This window comes from Frieseomelitta varia, unplaced genomic scaffold (assembly GCF_011392965.1).
Source record: "Frieseomelitta varia isolate USP_RPSP 00005682 unplaced genomic scaffold, Fvar_1.2 scaffold_229, whole genome shotgun sequence".
NCBI lineage: Eukaryota > Metazoa > Arthropoda > Insecta > Hymenoptera > Apidae > Frieseomelitta > Frieseomelitta varia.
Genome location: NW_025109956.1, coordinates 822,105 through 836,539, shown reverse-complemented (window position 1 = coordinate 836,539; position 14,435 = coordinate 822,105). Strand labels below are relative to the sequence as shown.

The following is a 14,435-nucleotide window of genomic DNA, read 5'->3' as shown; positions in this document are numbered from 1 at the left end:
AAGTGTATATTAAAATTTCCAAGTAATCAAATAACATGCGTAATTTAAAAAAAAAAAAAAAACCAAAAAAAAGAAAAAAAAAAAAAAAAAACAGAAAAGAAAATAAGAAAATAAGAAGAAAGAAAAAGAAGAAATGCTTGGCGCTTCCCCGTACGCGCTATCTTTTAATTAAAGCACTAGGACAATGGACGCGGGGAAAATTGAGGTGGCGAGGAACGTTGCAACATAATGAAATCGCGTATCAACGCTTGGCTTATTGTGAATAGCGGGGGCATGTAAGATAAATTGCTTCATGGCGCAGACAAGGCTTAATAATTTCGTGCAGAGCGGACACGTTTGCGCATTTGCGCGTTTGACTTTGTGGCAGGCTGGAATTGTTGAATCGGGTCGCGTAGCGTCCGACGAGCGTCAGAGACTAGTAACCGTGACGTTTGTTTTTTCGATGCTTGAAAAATATACATACATATGTATATATTTCTGTTGGACTGTGTTTTGAACAATGTTGCGCGACGTGCAAGCTCGTTTCGAATACTGTTTCAAATAAATTAACACACTTTCGAGGGGTAGATTGTAATTTTATATCCGCAGGAATATGACGAGCTCGACGAGTTTATTATACAAGCTTAACGAGCTTACTAACAGATAACGTGTCGTTGAATTACAACAATGAGATATAGAAAACAAAAAACAAATATTAAATATGGAACGAAATATTTTCGACAGATATCTATCGATTTATTATTCGTACGTTATGAACGTTCAACAATTGTTAAAATAAATATCAAGAAAAAATTCGACGATCGAAAGTTGCCTTTTAACAAAGGCATAATTACCCTGTTAGCCTTATGTGGACGGCTAACGAGCTGAAATTTTTAAAGGAGCCTCTTAAAATAGCCTACGTGATTTTACGTCGACTTATTTTATTTTTTCCTTTTCTTTTTCTTTTTTCTTTTTTTTTTCTCTCTGCCCCGATGTAAGATTTATATCTTATTTGAAACGAATGGTTTCTAGATCAAATCGAACTGGTGAACGCGCAGCAAACTTGCCGTGGAAAATGTAAAAATAGTGTGACATACAATTTTACAACTTCGATGCCACCCACGCCAACGGAAAGCTGCCTCTGCACCCTCGATTGCGAAGAACAGTCGCTCTGCTGTCCGGATTACGCGGAGTATTGCATTCTTGGTCAGTATATCAACCACCGCGGTTTCCAAACGCTTGGTTTCTTCCTCGATTCGCTCGATATTCGATTCGTAAGATTTAGTTCATTTCGCGATACGTGGCGTGAAGTACACATGTAAAATAGCATGTGTCTCCGAGATTGATTTGTTTGTAAATTATCTGACGTATAATAATTGTATTAAATTTATTTTATCAATATTCAATCAATGGCGAATTATTCAAAACTTTTTATTAATTTTTTTTATGTGAGATTTATCAGCTGTCGAGAGTCTCTAGGGTTGAATTGTTTTATTAATCGTCTACACTGTCCGTTAAAATCAGCTACCTCTATCTAACGCTCATGTCGCTAGCTTCGAGTAGAAATTCAACAAATTGCAAATCCAGTTAATACTAAAGCTGGTCAAAATGACTGATTCATAATTTTTTTTTCAGATATATTACAGATGCAGAATAATGTATTTTTAGAGGTTTAAATGATTTTTTTATAAAACACGCGAATAAAAGTTTGTATGTTCTATTTTTTTTTTTTTTTTTTCTTTCACTTTAATATCTCTGAATATGAAAATTCTATTCTGCTTTAGTCCTTCTCTAGTGTCAAGCCGTGTTTGTCCTAATCTGAGCCTTTTCAATCCGCAGCGTACACCAGCGAGGCGAACGTGACCGTGGAACAGTCGACGATCCCGAACCACGAGGGTGCAGTTTCAGTTCCAGCAACGAGAAAGAGCACGATGAGCGACATGGCGACGGTCAGAAGCGGTTTCTCGATAAATCCGAAGGACGACATCGATCCTGTCACGCTGAAACCGTCCACTGTCACGACAATCGCGCCAACGACCACGAACACGACCACGACCACGACCACGACCACGACCACGACCACGAGGAGAATCGAGAAACCGCCAACGAAAAGCACCAAACGCGCCACACAGACAATCGTCACTACGAGAACTATTCAGACGTCGGTGACGCCATTTGTTCGGCCCACCAGCACACCTGGCAGATACGCTCCAGTGAACGAGAAGCCTGGTAATGCGAATTCTGTTGTATCACGTTCGATTGTGAAACTTCCTGGCCAGCGTTCACGTGTTGAGGAACGCGTTCCCTCCGCGTGTGGGCATTTCAATGGGACTTTCGAATCGGAAGCGAACCGGAGGAATTGAGGAAGTTGGTACTAACCAAAGGTTGCGTTTCGGCTTTTCATCGTGTTGTTACACGTACCATCGGGGAGGGTAGCCTCGGCTGATTACTGGGTTGGCTCGCGTTTCTCTGGAATAATACCCGATGCTCCCCTGCATTATTCCGGGATAATCGATTCAACTCGACGAATAATTGGACAACGTTCAGTTCTGCCGTCGAGAACTGAGACAACGCTTCGGAAACTTTTTGCCGACGACGGGAAATTTATTTCGGGAACGAGGAAAAATAGAAAATTCGAAGACTAGGGAAACAGAAATATAGAAAAATGAACATGCCCAAAATTAATTTTAACCCTTTATGTATAACCTGAGTATACTCGTCATGAAAAGATGGATCGTTTTTTGTTTAATGTCGTCATGTAGAAAGAAAATTCGCTTTTGCTATTTATCGTAAAAAAAATTATATATATATTCGTAATTTTCGAAGCAACAAAACGAAAAGAATAAAAATAAAAATAAAATGAAACCAATAAAATTAAAAATTCTTCAAAGAAACATAAAAAAGAAAATTTATCATTTCGTTATAATTCAATCTTAATTTAATTTAATCTTAAAGCATGTGCATTTACTGTATTTTCGTCATCGCCTAGAAATAATTAAACACACTAGTGCACGTTCAAGACGAAACGCTCAAAGGGTTAAATAGCATAAATCTGTGGAAATTTTTAAAGAGAGATTCTCGAGAAAGTGGAGGTAGATAGAGATTCGAACGGCGAAAAGTTCCGATGAAACCGAGATCGAATCTGAAAGCTCGTCCTTGCAAAGTACCTTTCTCAGAGAGTCGATAAGACTTTCCTCCGTCGAAGAATGTGGACGAGATAGAAAGAAAATGAGATAGAAAGAAAAAAAGAAAACGAGCATTCTTTTCCTGCAGATTCGAACGAGAGGAGGCAAGATCCGGAGAAGATAGCCCGAGGCTCGAGGTTCAGCTTGTCGGGAATTATCGCCGCGGTGGTCGGGAGCCTGACGGGTGTGTCCATCTCGCTAATGCTCCTGGTTATCATCCTGAGACGAAGAAAAACGTACAAACGCGGAACGAACGGATCGGCGCTATCGGAGGACAGCGACGTCCGATTTTTAACGTCCGACGAGATCTTGGACTTCACGTTGGCCAGGCCCAGCGACAACGACGAGACGTAAGAGACATTCCTCCGTATTATACAACGTTCCTTGTTTTTTACTACGATAATAAATAATAAAAGTCGCTGGTCGCGAGTGGCACGTAATTGTATGTGCATACAATAGGATTTGTGGAAACGCTGAACTATTCGCGGGCATCGGCTGCCGTGCACTTAATGAAAAATCAAACAACCGAACGATACGTAATCAACTGCCGCAGTGGTTAATTATTTTCAATATTTGACGTGTACCCTTTGTAGTTTCGAATGGTTTGTAAGTAGAGTAACGAGTCGAAATGCGAAATTAACTCTTCTGAAAAGACGTACATACGCGCGAATATCAAATTCATATCTGCTTATATTATCCCCGAAATGATGCGATACATTTTCATGTTTTAAATTATCCTTTGACCATGGGAAACTTGTGAATGTATCTCCAATATTCTCCGATATTCTCATTATTCGAATCGTCCAAACGAATGCTTATTATTCGACGCCTTTTCTTATTCACATTTAGTAATTTAATACCGTTTTCATCTTCCAAATCTGACAATGTTTCCCCCGGCTTCTTTTTCATCGAACACATCACTGGCTACCTCTTTCATTTATTTTCAATTTTCTCCACAAAAATTTTAAGATAACAGCCTTGCCGAATCCGCAAGCTGGATGTCGACTGTGTGCGATTGACACGACTCTTTATTGGTTATGGATTATCATCTGTTAAACGAATATATGTATGTGTTTTTTCGCTCTGTTATTCTCGTCGAACGCACATATGTATCTTTCGGCTCTGTCACAGCTGTTTTTAGCCGAACACGTATACGAGTTTATATCCGCAAAGGGTGTACGCTATACGTGCACAGTTGTATTAAATATATAAATTAACTCGGCACCTTTGCGAAAAAAAAAAAAAGAAGTGAAAACTTCATTCGTAGAGATCCGTCGAATATTTCGATGTAATAGCTTTCGCCATTCGTGTGTAATCAAACTAAGACAGCGTAGACGTAATAATCAGAGTCCCCTTTGATCAACGTCTCGTTGCCAGCTTGAAAAAAGCCACGATCTCGTTCTTCGGGGCGGTGCCTGAAAGGCGGCAATTTTCGTTTAATTTTCGCCGAGGCAATTAATCAATCAGCCGGGATTCAAATTAACCAATTTTCATCGATCCGCCGCGCTGTTCATCCCAGAGAGTTCGTACAGGGGTGGCGCGTACGACACGAGTGAGCATATACAAAGTGATTTAAAAATACAGCGTGATTGCCAACGTCGGTCTCTCATTGATCCCGCCCGATAACCGACGGGGCTAACGCTACCCCTCTATTTTTACGAACTCGCACGCTCGCCCTTTCGCCCGAGACACCGGCTGAACGCCGGAGAAACACCGAATTTAACCTGGCCGTAGGGGCGGAACGACAGTTCGCCGGACGTTGTAATTAAGCGTCAGATAACGAAACGACAACGGCGGGGGTGGCTTTCCATAGCCGGCTGGCTGTTCCGCGAAAGCTGCGACCCCTCGACACGACTCGCAACTTATTTATCTGGTCGCCGTGTTTATCGATTCGCCGAAGGATCGCACCGGAAACGAAGAACGGTTTCCAGCTGCCAACTGTATTGCACGAGTGTCGTTTCGGCTAGGATAACAGCAGGCTCGTAACAGTTGCTCCGCTTTCTCGGTGAAAGTGCTCGTAGAAAGTGCCGCGATAAGGGGCATTTCCCATCGAACAAACCGTAATTAACGATTAACTTACTCTCTTCCCTCTCGCCGATCGTCGTTACGTTAATACCGCGATACTTTGCTCCTCCACTCTGATACGATTTATTTTTCGTTTCGAGCTTCGGTTCAGGTTACCCTTAGAGCTACGTACAACTCTGTATTTGTTTTATCTCGTTATCTCTTAATTTTCTTTGTTTTTTTTTTTTTTTTTTTTTTTTTGGCTTGGTTTATTTTACTCCTTTCGGTCTGTTTCGAGAAGACAATTTTCTTTGAATTTCTTTCCTTTTTTCGATATTCCCGCAGAAAATACAAACTCAATAAATTGAATTCCACTGCAAGCTGATACAATAAAGTTTCACGATGGCAAAGCGGGACGAACGGTGGGCGAAAGTGTGTTTTTTAATAAATTTCCACAGAGAAGAAAGAGATCGTTGGGAAGTTTCGAGGTGGACGGGGCAGTCCGTCTTGAACTTTCCCGCGCGCGGTGGCTTCTATTTTTCTGTCTTCACACGTTTCTCGTGTTACGGTTCCTTTATTAAGTTTCGCCCGGCGCTCACGCGTCAGAGCAGCTGCATTTTGCACGAACTTGCCGCTCAAAGAATTCCGAAAAACTTGAGAAACTCAATTCCACCATTTTCATTTCGCCCGGAGAAGAATTCCCCACCCCCCTCCCGCTCGTGAAGAGTTACCGAATCACCGAATTCTGTATCCTTCGCGCGCCTCAGTTTCTCGCTGCATTTATAATCAGTCTATATAAGCATTAAAGTTAATAAATTATCTTTGCCAAAGATAGACCTTTTGTTGTATCTCTTTCGAAGGTTTTGAACCTTTCTCGTCAACCAACGAGAATTCCGGAATACTTTTACAATTCGTTCAGAATATCTTTCAAAATCTCGTTCTATATTCACGGATGATATGATACAAATCGTGATATAAAGAACTTTGACAAATTGTTCCCAAAGGGAGGTTGATTCGAGCAAAGTCTTAAAATTTCGGGGGAAAAAGTTCGAAAAGAGTTTTACGAAAATTTGCATTTTGCACGCTAGACGATAAAACTCACACGGGCGCGCGACGTCGAGAAGCGAAAAAAGATTTTCATCCAGCGTCGTATGAATCTGTCTTCAGGGTGGCATTAAACGCGCGGTGAAACTCCCATCGAACGATGTTTTTTTACCCGAGAGAAGGGAAATGAGAACAGCCAGGTGTGTTCGCATCTTGCCTGCGAATCGAGCACTACGGTTTTCCCTCGGACGCGGCGAAGATTAGATTTTCGGATTCGAAGAAGTAACGCCCGTAATGCGGCGCTAAATATTGAATTCGATGCACGCCGATGTACGCGGAACGCGGCGAACAACCAGCCAGGCTAAGTGAATTCCCGAGTAACGTCGCCATTTGCATTCATCGGCGAACTAAATTTCCATTGTATCTCTCCCCGAAGTGTTATCGTGCCTTTCCACCATCGCCTCTCCACTATTGTACGGTTTTGCGAAATGTTTCGGGAAAATTCGCAACCTGGGCGAGCACTTTCTCACCCCCCTCGATCGCCCCAACCCCTTCGGCGCTCGAACGATTAATTAAATTAATATTGTGAAAATAAAATTAATAAAAAAAAAATAGTAAAATTAGTAAAATAGTAAAATTAATAAAAATAAAATTAGTAAAAATAAAAATAATAAAATTAGTAAATTAGTAAAATTAATAAAAATAAAATTAGTAAAATTAATAAAAATAAAATTAGTAAAATAGTAAAATTAATAAAAATAAAATTAGTAAAATTAAATAGTAAAATTAGTAAAATTTATTTTTATATTATAAAAAAATTATAAAGAAATATGTCTGTCTTTGTGGAATTTTTATATTTTAAAAAAAGTCGCGCTTGGGAACTTAAACTTTAGAATTCCCCCGAAATATAATCTATAGAATTATCTGTAGTAAACGTTTCATATTGTAACGAATAAAATTTTATATTTAAGTATTATTCACCGGATAGTATTATATTTGCTACAAATATTGGGAACTTTTTTAACATCGCAATAGCACAAATTATCTGCGAAATTTGTATTTCTATATTCCCTAAGACTCTGTCCGAAACTCTTACTTCTTAAGAAGTAATTATTTATCGGCATTTGTGATATAAGAGAACATTTTTCGGAAAACTTTTACGAATCATGTTTGAAAGTTGCTCAACTTTCTCGATCTCTGATCAAAGTTTTGCTCGAAAGCAGGACGCGTTAATAAAATTTTCTCGTTAACCACTCTTATTTTCTCTTGTCGAGAAGCGTGCTAATTTTACAACGAAGGAATTAGCTGCGTTAAAAAAAAAAAAAAAAAAAGGGAAATTACGTGTTCGTGTGACAAATTTTTTTTTTTATCAAATACACGATAAATCGCTATTAAAGCATCGTTAAATATATACCGCGACGCTCGTTAAAAGTTGCCTCTATAAAAAGCGCCCCATTAAAAAAAACGTTTCATTCAAGTATCTCAAAGCCTCCCTCTTCTAAAAAAAAAAAAAAAAGTGCCGTCGCCAACAACTTCGGTGGAAGTTTTATTTAATAGAAATTATTATTAGCATATCAGCCTATGTATCTGACTTATACTTCAGCTCCTACCAATTTAATCTCACGGTACAACACGGTTGTTTAAGCTCTCTAATCACATACCTCATAATCTACCGTTATTTATCGTTGTAATTATAGACCTTAATCGTTTCGTTCTTCATACTTCTCCCCTGTACTGCGTTTCAGAGGAATAAATAATTATCAAAATTTTCGGAAATTTATAAATTAATCGCGACCGACCGAATTAATTGCAGCTGCCAGAAATTCTAGAAATTTCGCAAAGTTAGTTGCAAGATTATCGAAATTACAGGACTTATGCATACACAATAGACTTACGAAATTAATTCACGACAAGATCCATACTCATAAGTCACAACAAACTTACGAGATTAATTCACAAAGTTGTCCTGAAAATCCTGAAACTGATTCACGAGTACAGTGAAGAAATTCCGAAAGTTACAGGAGTTTCTGAATTGGCAAAAGTATCAGTGTTCCACAAATTACAGAAATTGCCAAAGTTGTCGAAGGAGAAAAAGAAACTAGAATATCTAAATATAAATCTATATATAAATCTATATCAAAGTTTTTTTCTCCTTCGACAACTTTGGCAATTTCTGTAATTTAATAAATAATGTTATGTAATTTAATACTAAATGTTGGATGATACTGATTCGATCAATCATCGGTAAAACTCGTCGAGAAGCGGTACTCGGTCTCGTTTCTTCATCAGGCGAGCACCGAAAATCCTCTCGCGAGAAACGAAAAGTTGAACGAAACGAGAAAGTTTCAGCCGGTCGAAGTTCCAGAGCTGTTCAGACCGGCCGGCCAGGCTGATCGATAGCCCGCTTAAAATAGCGTCGTGATATTAAAATTAAAATTTGCGCCGGTTCAACCCCTAAATTTAGGATCGCGTTTCGGGCCCCGTGTACTACGAGCATGTCGGCCGATAAACACGCGGTTTTATCGCGGCGGCTCTTGTTCCTTAATCTTGATCGAGCGGCCGCCGAAACGATGTTTACACCGAAACGAATACGTGCACGTTCGCCGAACCGAGAGGCCAATCGAGAACCACCTTTATAATAAATTAATACACGCGACAACGAGATTTCTACGCGAGCTGAAATTCGCCGAAATGAAATTCGCTTTGTCAAAACTCCAACAAATTTTCAACGCCTCCGAACGATTGATCGAAACAAGTTAACTGAATTCGTGCAATTTCAGTGATGCTGGCGTTTAACTTAATTGTTAATTAAATTTAGTCGTTCCGGCGAGCACTTCCAACTTCCGGCCATTGGCTCGTTAATCTCCATGATTTTTCAACTGGGAGGTATCACCCCGTTAAAGTGATTTTCTCCGAGGAAATTTCATTCGTTTCGTAATTGATTTGTTCCGACAAACACGGGCCCACTCATGTGAAATAATTTTGTTACGAGTTTCTTGTTACGATAACACAATTGGCTGGCTGGCTGTTGAGATTACTTACAATCCGAAGTGTCTCGCGAGTTTCGATCGGTCGAGTACAAACCAAAACGTCGGCAAAATTTCGAGCTGGCAAAACTTGTTTCGAGATGTTGACGATAACCAGGGAAAGTTGGGGAACTGGCAGGCGATGGGAGCTTGTCAAAAATTTCACGTAGCGAAACGTCGAAACCACCTCACGTGGTGTCGCGAGGAACGTTGAAGATCCTCTCGAGGAAAATTCGAAAAAAGAAAGCGAGAGAGGGACAACGATGTTTGCGACCAGAAATTACATCGATCGATTGAAAACATTCGATTTAATCCGATTCAATCCTTCACGAACTCCTTACGAGGAGAAGACAAACAGTCGAGATTGTCTTTCGGAATCGAATCGACGAACTTCGCAAACATGTGCAAACTCCGTGCCGTGAAAATTTTCGCAACTATCGATTGCATGAAAATGGGAGTGAAAGGGAAAAGGGAAAAATGGAAATCGGGGAGCGAGTGAAAAGAGACGTCGTCGAGAGACTGATTTCGATGGAAACTTCCATCGTCGGAGCGACGAGTCGCGGCATTAATTATACCGAACGAAATACGAGACGAAATAATTTCGTTGTGACGGGAATTGGCACGGCCAACAGCGAGTTTCGGTTCAATTGGAAATCGGATAAATGAATTTAGCGCGACGATTGCTGCAACGAATAACGCGCCAATAAAATTGCAGACTTCTAATAAAACTACCTACGTTGCACAGACCGGATTACGAATCCTTTCTCTCTCTTTTTTTTTTTTTTTTTTAATTTTCATCTTTATTGGAAATCACGGAAAATCGGGAATAAATATCAGATGTAACAAAGATTTTTTATTGCAGCTGGCAAAATTATTGGATCGAACAAGAGTAGTCGAGCTGTGAATTGCGTGGGCCTCTTCTTTTTTTTTTTTTTAGCCACTTGTTACGTGAAATTTTACGACAAGATAAATTATCGGTTCTGAAATTCAAAAATATTCCTCGTCTTGAGAAAAAGGCAACAATCAGGATAACTTGACAGCAATGCGAACAGATGGTTTCTATTAAGATAATCTTGTCGATGACATTTCCCGACCTTTCTTTCTCTCTTGATTCATTTTGTAATGAAAAACTAGCAATCTCGAGTTTCGCGAGCCGATATTTAACTGTCATAACATTTACATAACCTTTTCCGAATGGGAAAGTTATTTTTGTACAGTTATTTTACGTCACATTTTTCCCCAGTTTCAACTCATACGAAAATACCACTCGAATAGTCTAGGTATTTATAGTTGCAAACTGGATAGGTGTGCTTCAACGCAACAAATATTTTCTCTAACACGATAGATGGAAATTAATAAATACGTGTGTAACGAGAGAAGAGACGAGGCTATAGGCAAATACAGTGAGAAGCATAACCGTATACGACAGTGAGAAATTGTCAATGATTTAAACTGATACAAAAAGGAGTCGTATAACGATCCACTTGAAGCGCAAATTTTAAAGCTCTCATTTTCAAGCGTGAAGCCTTCACACTGACAACTGTGAGTTTCCTTTTTTTAAAGACCACTTTACAATACAAGGGTGGAAAGATGAAGATACTTTTGTTCTTGAAAACTGTAGAAATTCAAACGTCTGTAAAATCGTTTAAACAATTTTTTTTCTACCATTGTCTTGAAGATTAAAATGTTGTTTCTCTAACGATCCTTTTCTCACCATTTTATTGAAATTATAAAATTTCTTGAATTTTTGTCACTTAACTATAATAACTATAATGTTCAAAGTACAATGAAGCGATGAAAAAAAAAAAAGATCGTGTAGCGAATCGTAAGGGCTCGTTGTAAATAGAAAATTTCGATCTTCAGGACCAGTAACTAATTAAGAAGAAACTTTTTTTTCACACTTTTCTGAATTTTCGAAAAAAAAGTATCCTCACTTTCCCATCTCAAAAGAAAAAGAGACGAACTCTCGACTATTAAAACAGAGATTTTATGTTTCAAAATTAGACTAACCGGGATCGTTATAATTTTTCTTCTCACAAAATCATATCAGTTTAAATTGTCGACAATTTTTCATTTTCATTAATACAGTTCGTGTCCTTTTACAAAATTAAATCTCGAATTTTTAAGTAAAAAGAAGAAGAAAGAAAAAGAAGAATCAACAGCTTGGATGAAGCAATAGAACGATAGACGAGCAACGATAATTCATCCCCAAGAGCAAAAATTGACAAATCCTTTCAACAATTACGTTTAAATGTGCGCCAACTTGCAAACAACTGACTGTGCAGAAACGGGAGGATAGAAAACAACTGGAGAGAGAGTTGTGTTTGTCTGAAACGGAAATCTTTATTGATACCTGATAAAATTATAACACATAGGTGGAATAAAGACAGAGAGAATCCGATCTGAGATTTCAGTGTTAGATCTTAGTTTAAATCGACGTAAGGTACAATGCGCAATTGTTCTGTCGAAAACGATTAAAACGATCGGCCGCAACAGTTCAGAAAGCGTCGCGCGACACGCCCCTCTCACACGACTTTCACCCTCGTTTCACCATTTTCGTAGCTTTCCCGTACATTTGACAGGTGTACACGCATGCGCAATCGATCGTCACACCAGCTCATTTCTTCCTCTTCTTCCTCTTCCTCTTCTTCATCGTTCGTGGCTGTTTCCTTGGCGAAGCAACAAGCCAGCCATTTTTTCGTTGGAAAACGATCTTGAATGAAACGTACGGCTCGTACGAAAGGGAAAACAATCGAAACTCTCGACATACTCTCTCATCGTTCAGTTCTCTCACGTTCGAAACCTACAAGCGTTTCCTCCTCCTCCTCCGCCGTAAAAAGAGTGCCTATAGGAGTTTATACAGTTTACTTTATATTAAATTGACTCGTTATTGTTGCGAAGAGAACAATGACATTCGCATAAGTGTTGAAAGGGGTTCGATTAAACTGATGCGAAATCGAACGTCTTGCAGTTCTCTCTTCACGTCAGGCGTGAGTTTCCGGCCACCCCTCGAAACTCGATGCGCCGGCCGTCGAATCGCGACCTTTTCAATCAACCGAGTTCCTTTCCCATTCACAACACTGTACACACAGGGTGTCCTGAACATTTAAATGTTCGAGACTTTGAGATCGCGCGGAGGAAAAAGAGAGATTTGCTTCGGAGATTTGCTCCATTTTTGGAGAAAATCGCAAGAGAAGGGAACAAAAAGTTATAATTCGTTTTGTTTAACTTGTTTAGTAATTTCATTCCGACGCCAATCGAAGACCAATAATCGTAATTGTCGTGCATCGAACATCCGCTAGAACAGTATTTAGCTGCTAGTCAGAAATAATACGTTACATGAGACACTACAATAGTGATAATATGGATGATAAAATAGCTGACAAGTATCAGTAAGTGTAAATAAAATTAAAATTAATAAAAATAATAAAGAAATAATAAAAAATTAATAAAAATAATTTCATTCTGACGCCAATCGACTGAATAATTGTAATTGCCGTGTATCGAACATCCGCTAGAACAGTATTTAGCTGCTAGTCAGAAATAATACGTTACATAAGACACTACAATAGTGATAATATGGATGATAAAATAGCTGACAAGTATCAGTAAGTGTAAATAAAATTAAAATTAATAAAAATAATAAAAAAATAATAAAAAATTAATAAAAATAATTTCATTCTGACGCCAATCGACTGAATAATTGTAATTGCCGTGTATCGAACATCCGCTAGAACAGTATTTAGCTGCTAGTCAGAAATAATACGTTACATAAGACACTACAATAGTGATAATATGGATGATAAAATAGCTGGCAAGTATCAGTAAGTGTAAATAAAATTAAAATTAATAAAAATAATAAAAAAATAATAAAAAATTAATAAAAATAATTTCATTCTGACGCCAATCGACTGAATAATTGTAATTGCCGTGCATCGAACATCCGCTAGAACAGTATTTAGCTGCTAGTCAGAAATAATACGTTACATAAGACACTACAATAGTGATAATGTGGATGATAAAATAGCTGGCAAGTATCAGTAAGTGTAAATAAAATTGAAATTAATAAAAATAATAAAAGAATAATGTCAGTATCAGTGAATCTAAATAAATTAAAAAAAAAAAGAAACGCAATTTTCTCTAAAATGGAGTAGAGAAGATTTCATTATTCACGCTCTCAAAGTTTTGATTTAAATTCGAGGCACTCTGTGAAAACGTATGTACGTTTGTCGACTCGAAGAAACGAGGGTGTAATTTCAAATTTTAAACCGAGGCAAAACCTGAAGCCGAGTGAAAAAAATCAACTTAACGAGCTGAGAATGAAGTTGAACGAGAGGTTGAACGAGATTCAAGAGGCAAAGCGTAGTTTAATAATTGGGAAAACTTCCGACGCTCTCCGCTTCCGTTATTTCAGTAAAAATCAAGTTCTAAGATTCTCGATGGCTTAAAATTGGCAACTGCGAACGCTCGACGGAAAGTGTAAAAATTGATAGGCCGCGCGCAGACACGATGTCGGAGAGAGATATTCCCCAGGTGTTTCATGGACAGTTCCGTGGCGAAAGAAAATGAAAAACGTCCCGGGAGTGACTCGATGAAAGTTTCAGAGTTTCCTCCGGCTCTTTCCGGATTTATCAACTCCGAAATGGGGCGCGTCTAACGATAACAAGAAGTGTCGACGCGAGGAAGCTGACAAATTGAACTAGAATCGTGTTACACGATAAATATGAATTATCTTGTCACAGAAGATGTATATACGTGGCTGCAGTGAATTTCAAACAGTTGCTCGTTGTTTAATATTAGGATTTGAAGACCAAAGATCGTTCAATTTTCTATATTATTATTATTATTATTATTATTATTATTATTATTATTATTATTATTATTATGCAATCGTCAGGGATATGGATCACTAACCAGTCGAAAACGCTCGTAAACATGCACACCGATTATTCCGACTCTATTTATAATTTAGCTTGGAAAGGTCCGAATTTTCATTTCGAACATTAACAAATCGTCCAATATTACGCGTTGATAAAGCAGACACGCGAGTGATTTAACGGCGGCGGTCAAACATTGAAGTTTCACTAGCGTTCCCCGCGGGCGTCGATTATTAATAAAACCACGGTTGTTCGCGCACGTTTTAAACCGAAGTGCGCACGCCGGCGTTAATTGAACGGCGCTCGAGCGGTTCTATTTC

General features: G+C 38.6%; 1 protein-coding gene across 1 annotated transcript in view; it reads left to right on the top strand.

The window, feature by feature from the left end:
- Window positions 1-14,435, top strand: part of LOC122527622 — a 27,857-nt gene that overhangs the window by 4,159 nt on the left and 9,263 nt on the right. Inside the window, exons 8-10 of the mRNA XM_043651964.1 lie at window positions 1,012-1,185; window positions 1,819-2,208; window positions 3,253-3,514. Coding sequence (XP_043507899.1) covers window positions 1,012-1,185; window positions 1,819-2,208; window positions 3,253-3,514 — 826 coding nt within the window. The remainder of the gene's footprint in view (window positions 1-1,011; window positions 1,186-1,818; window positions 2,209-3,252; window positions 3,515-14,435) is intronic.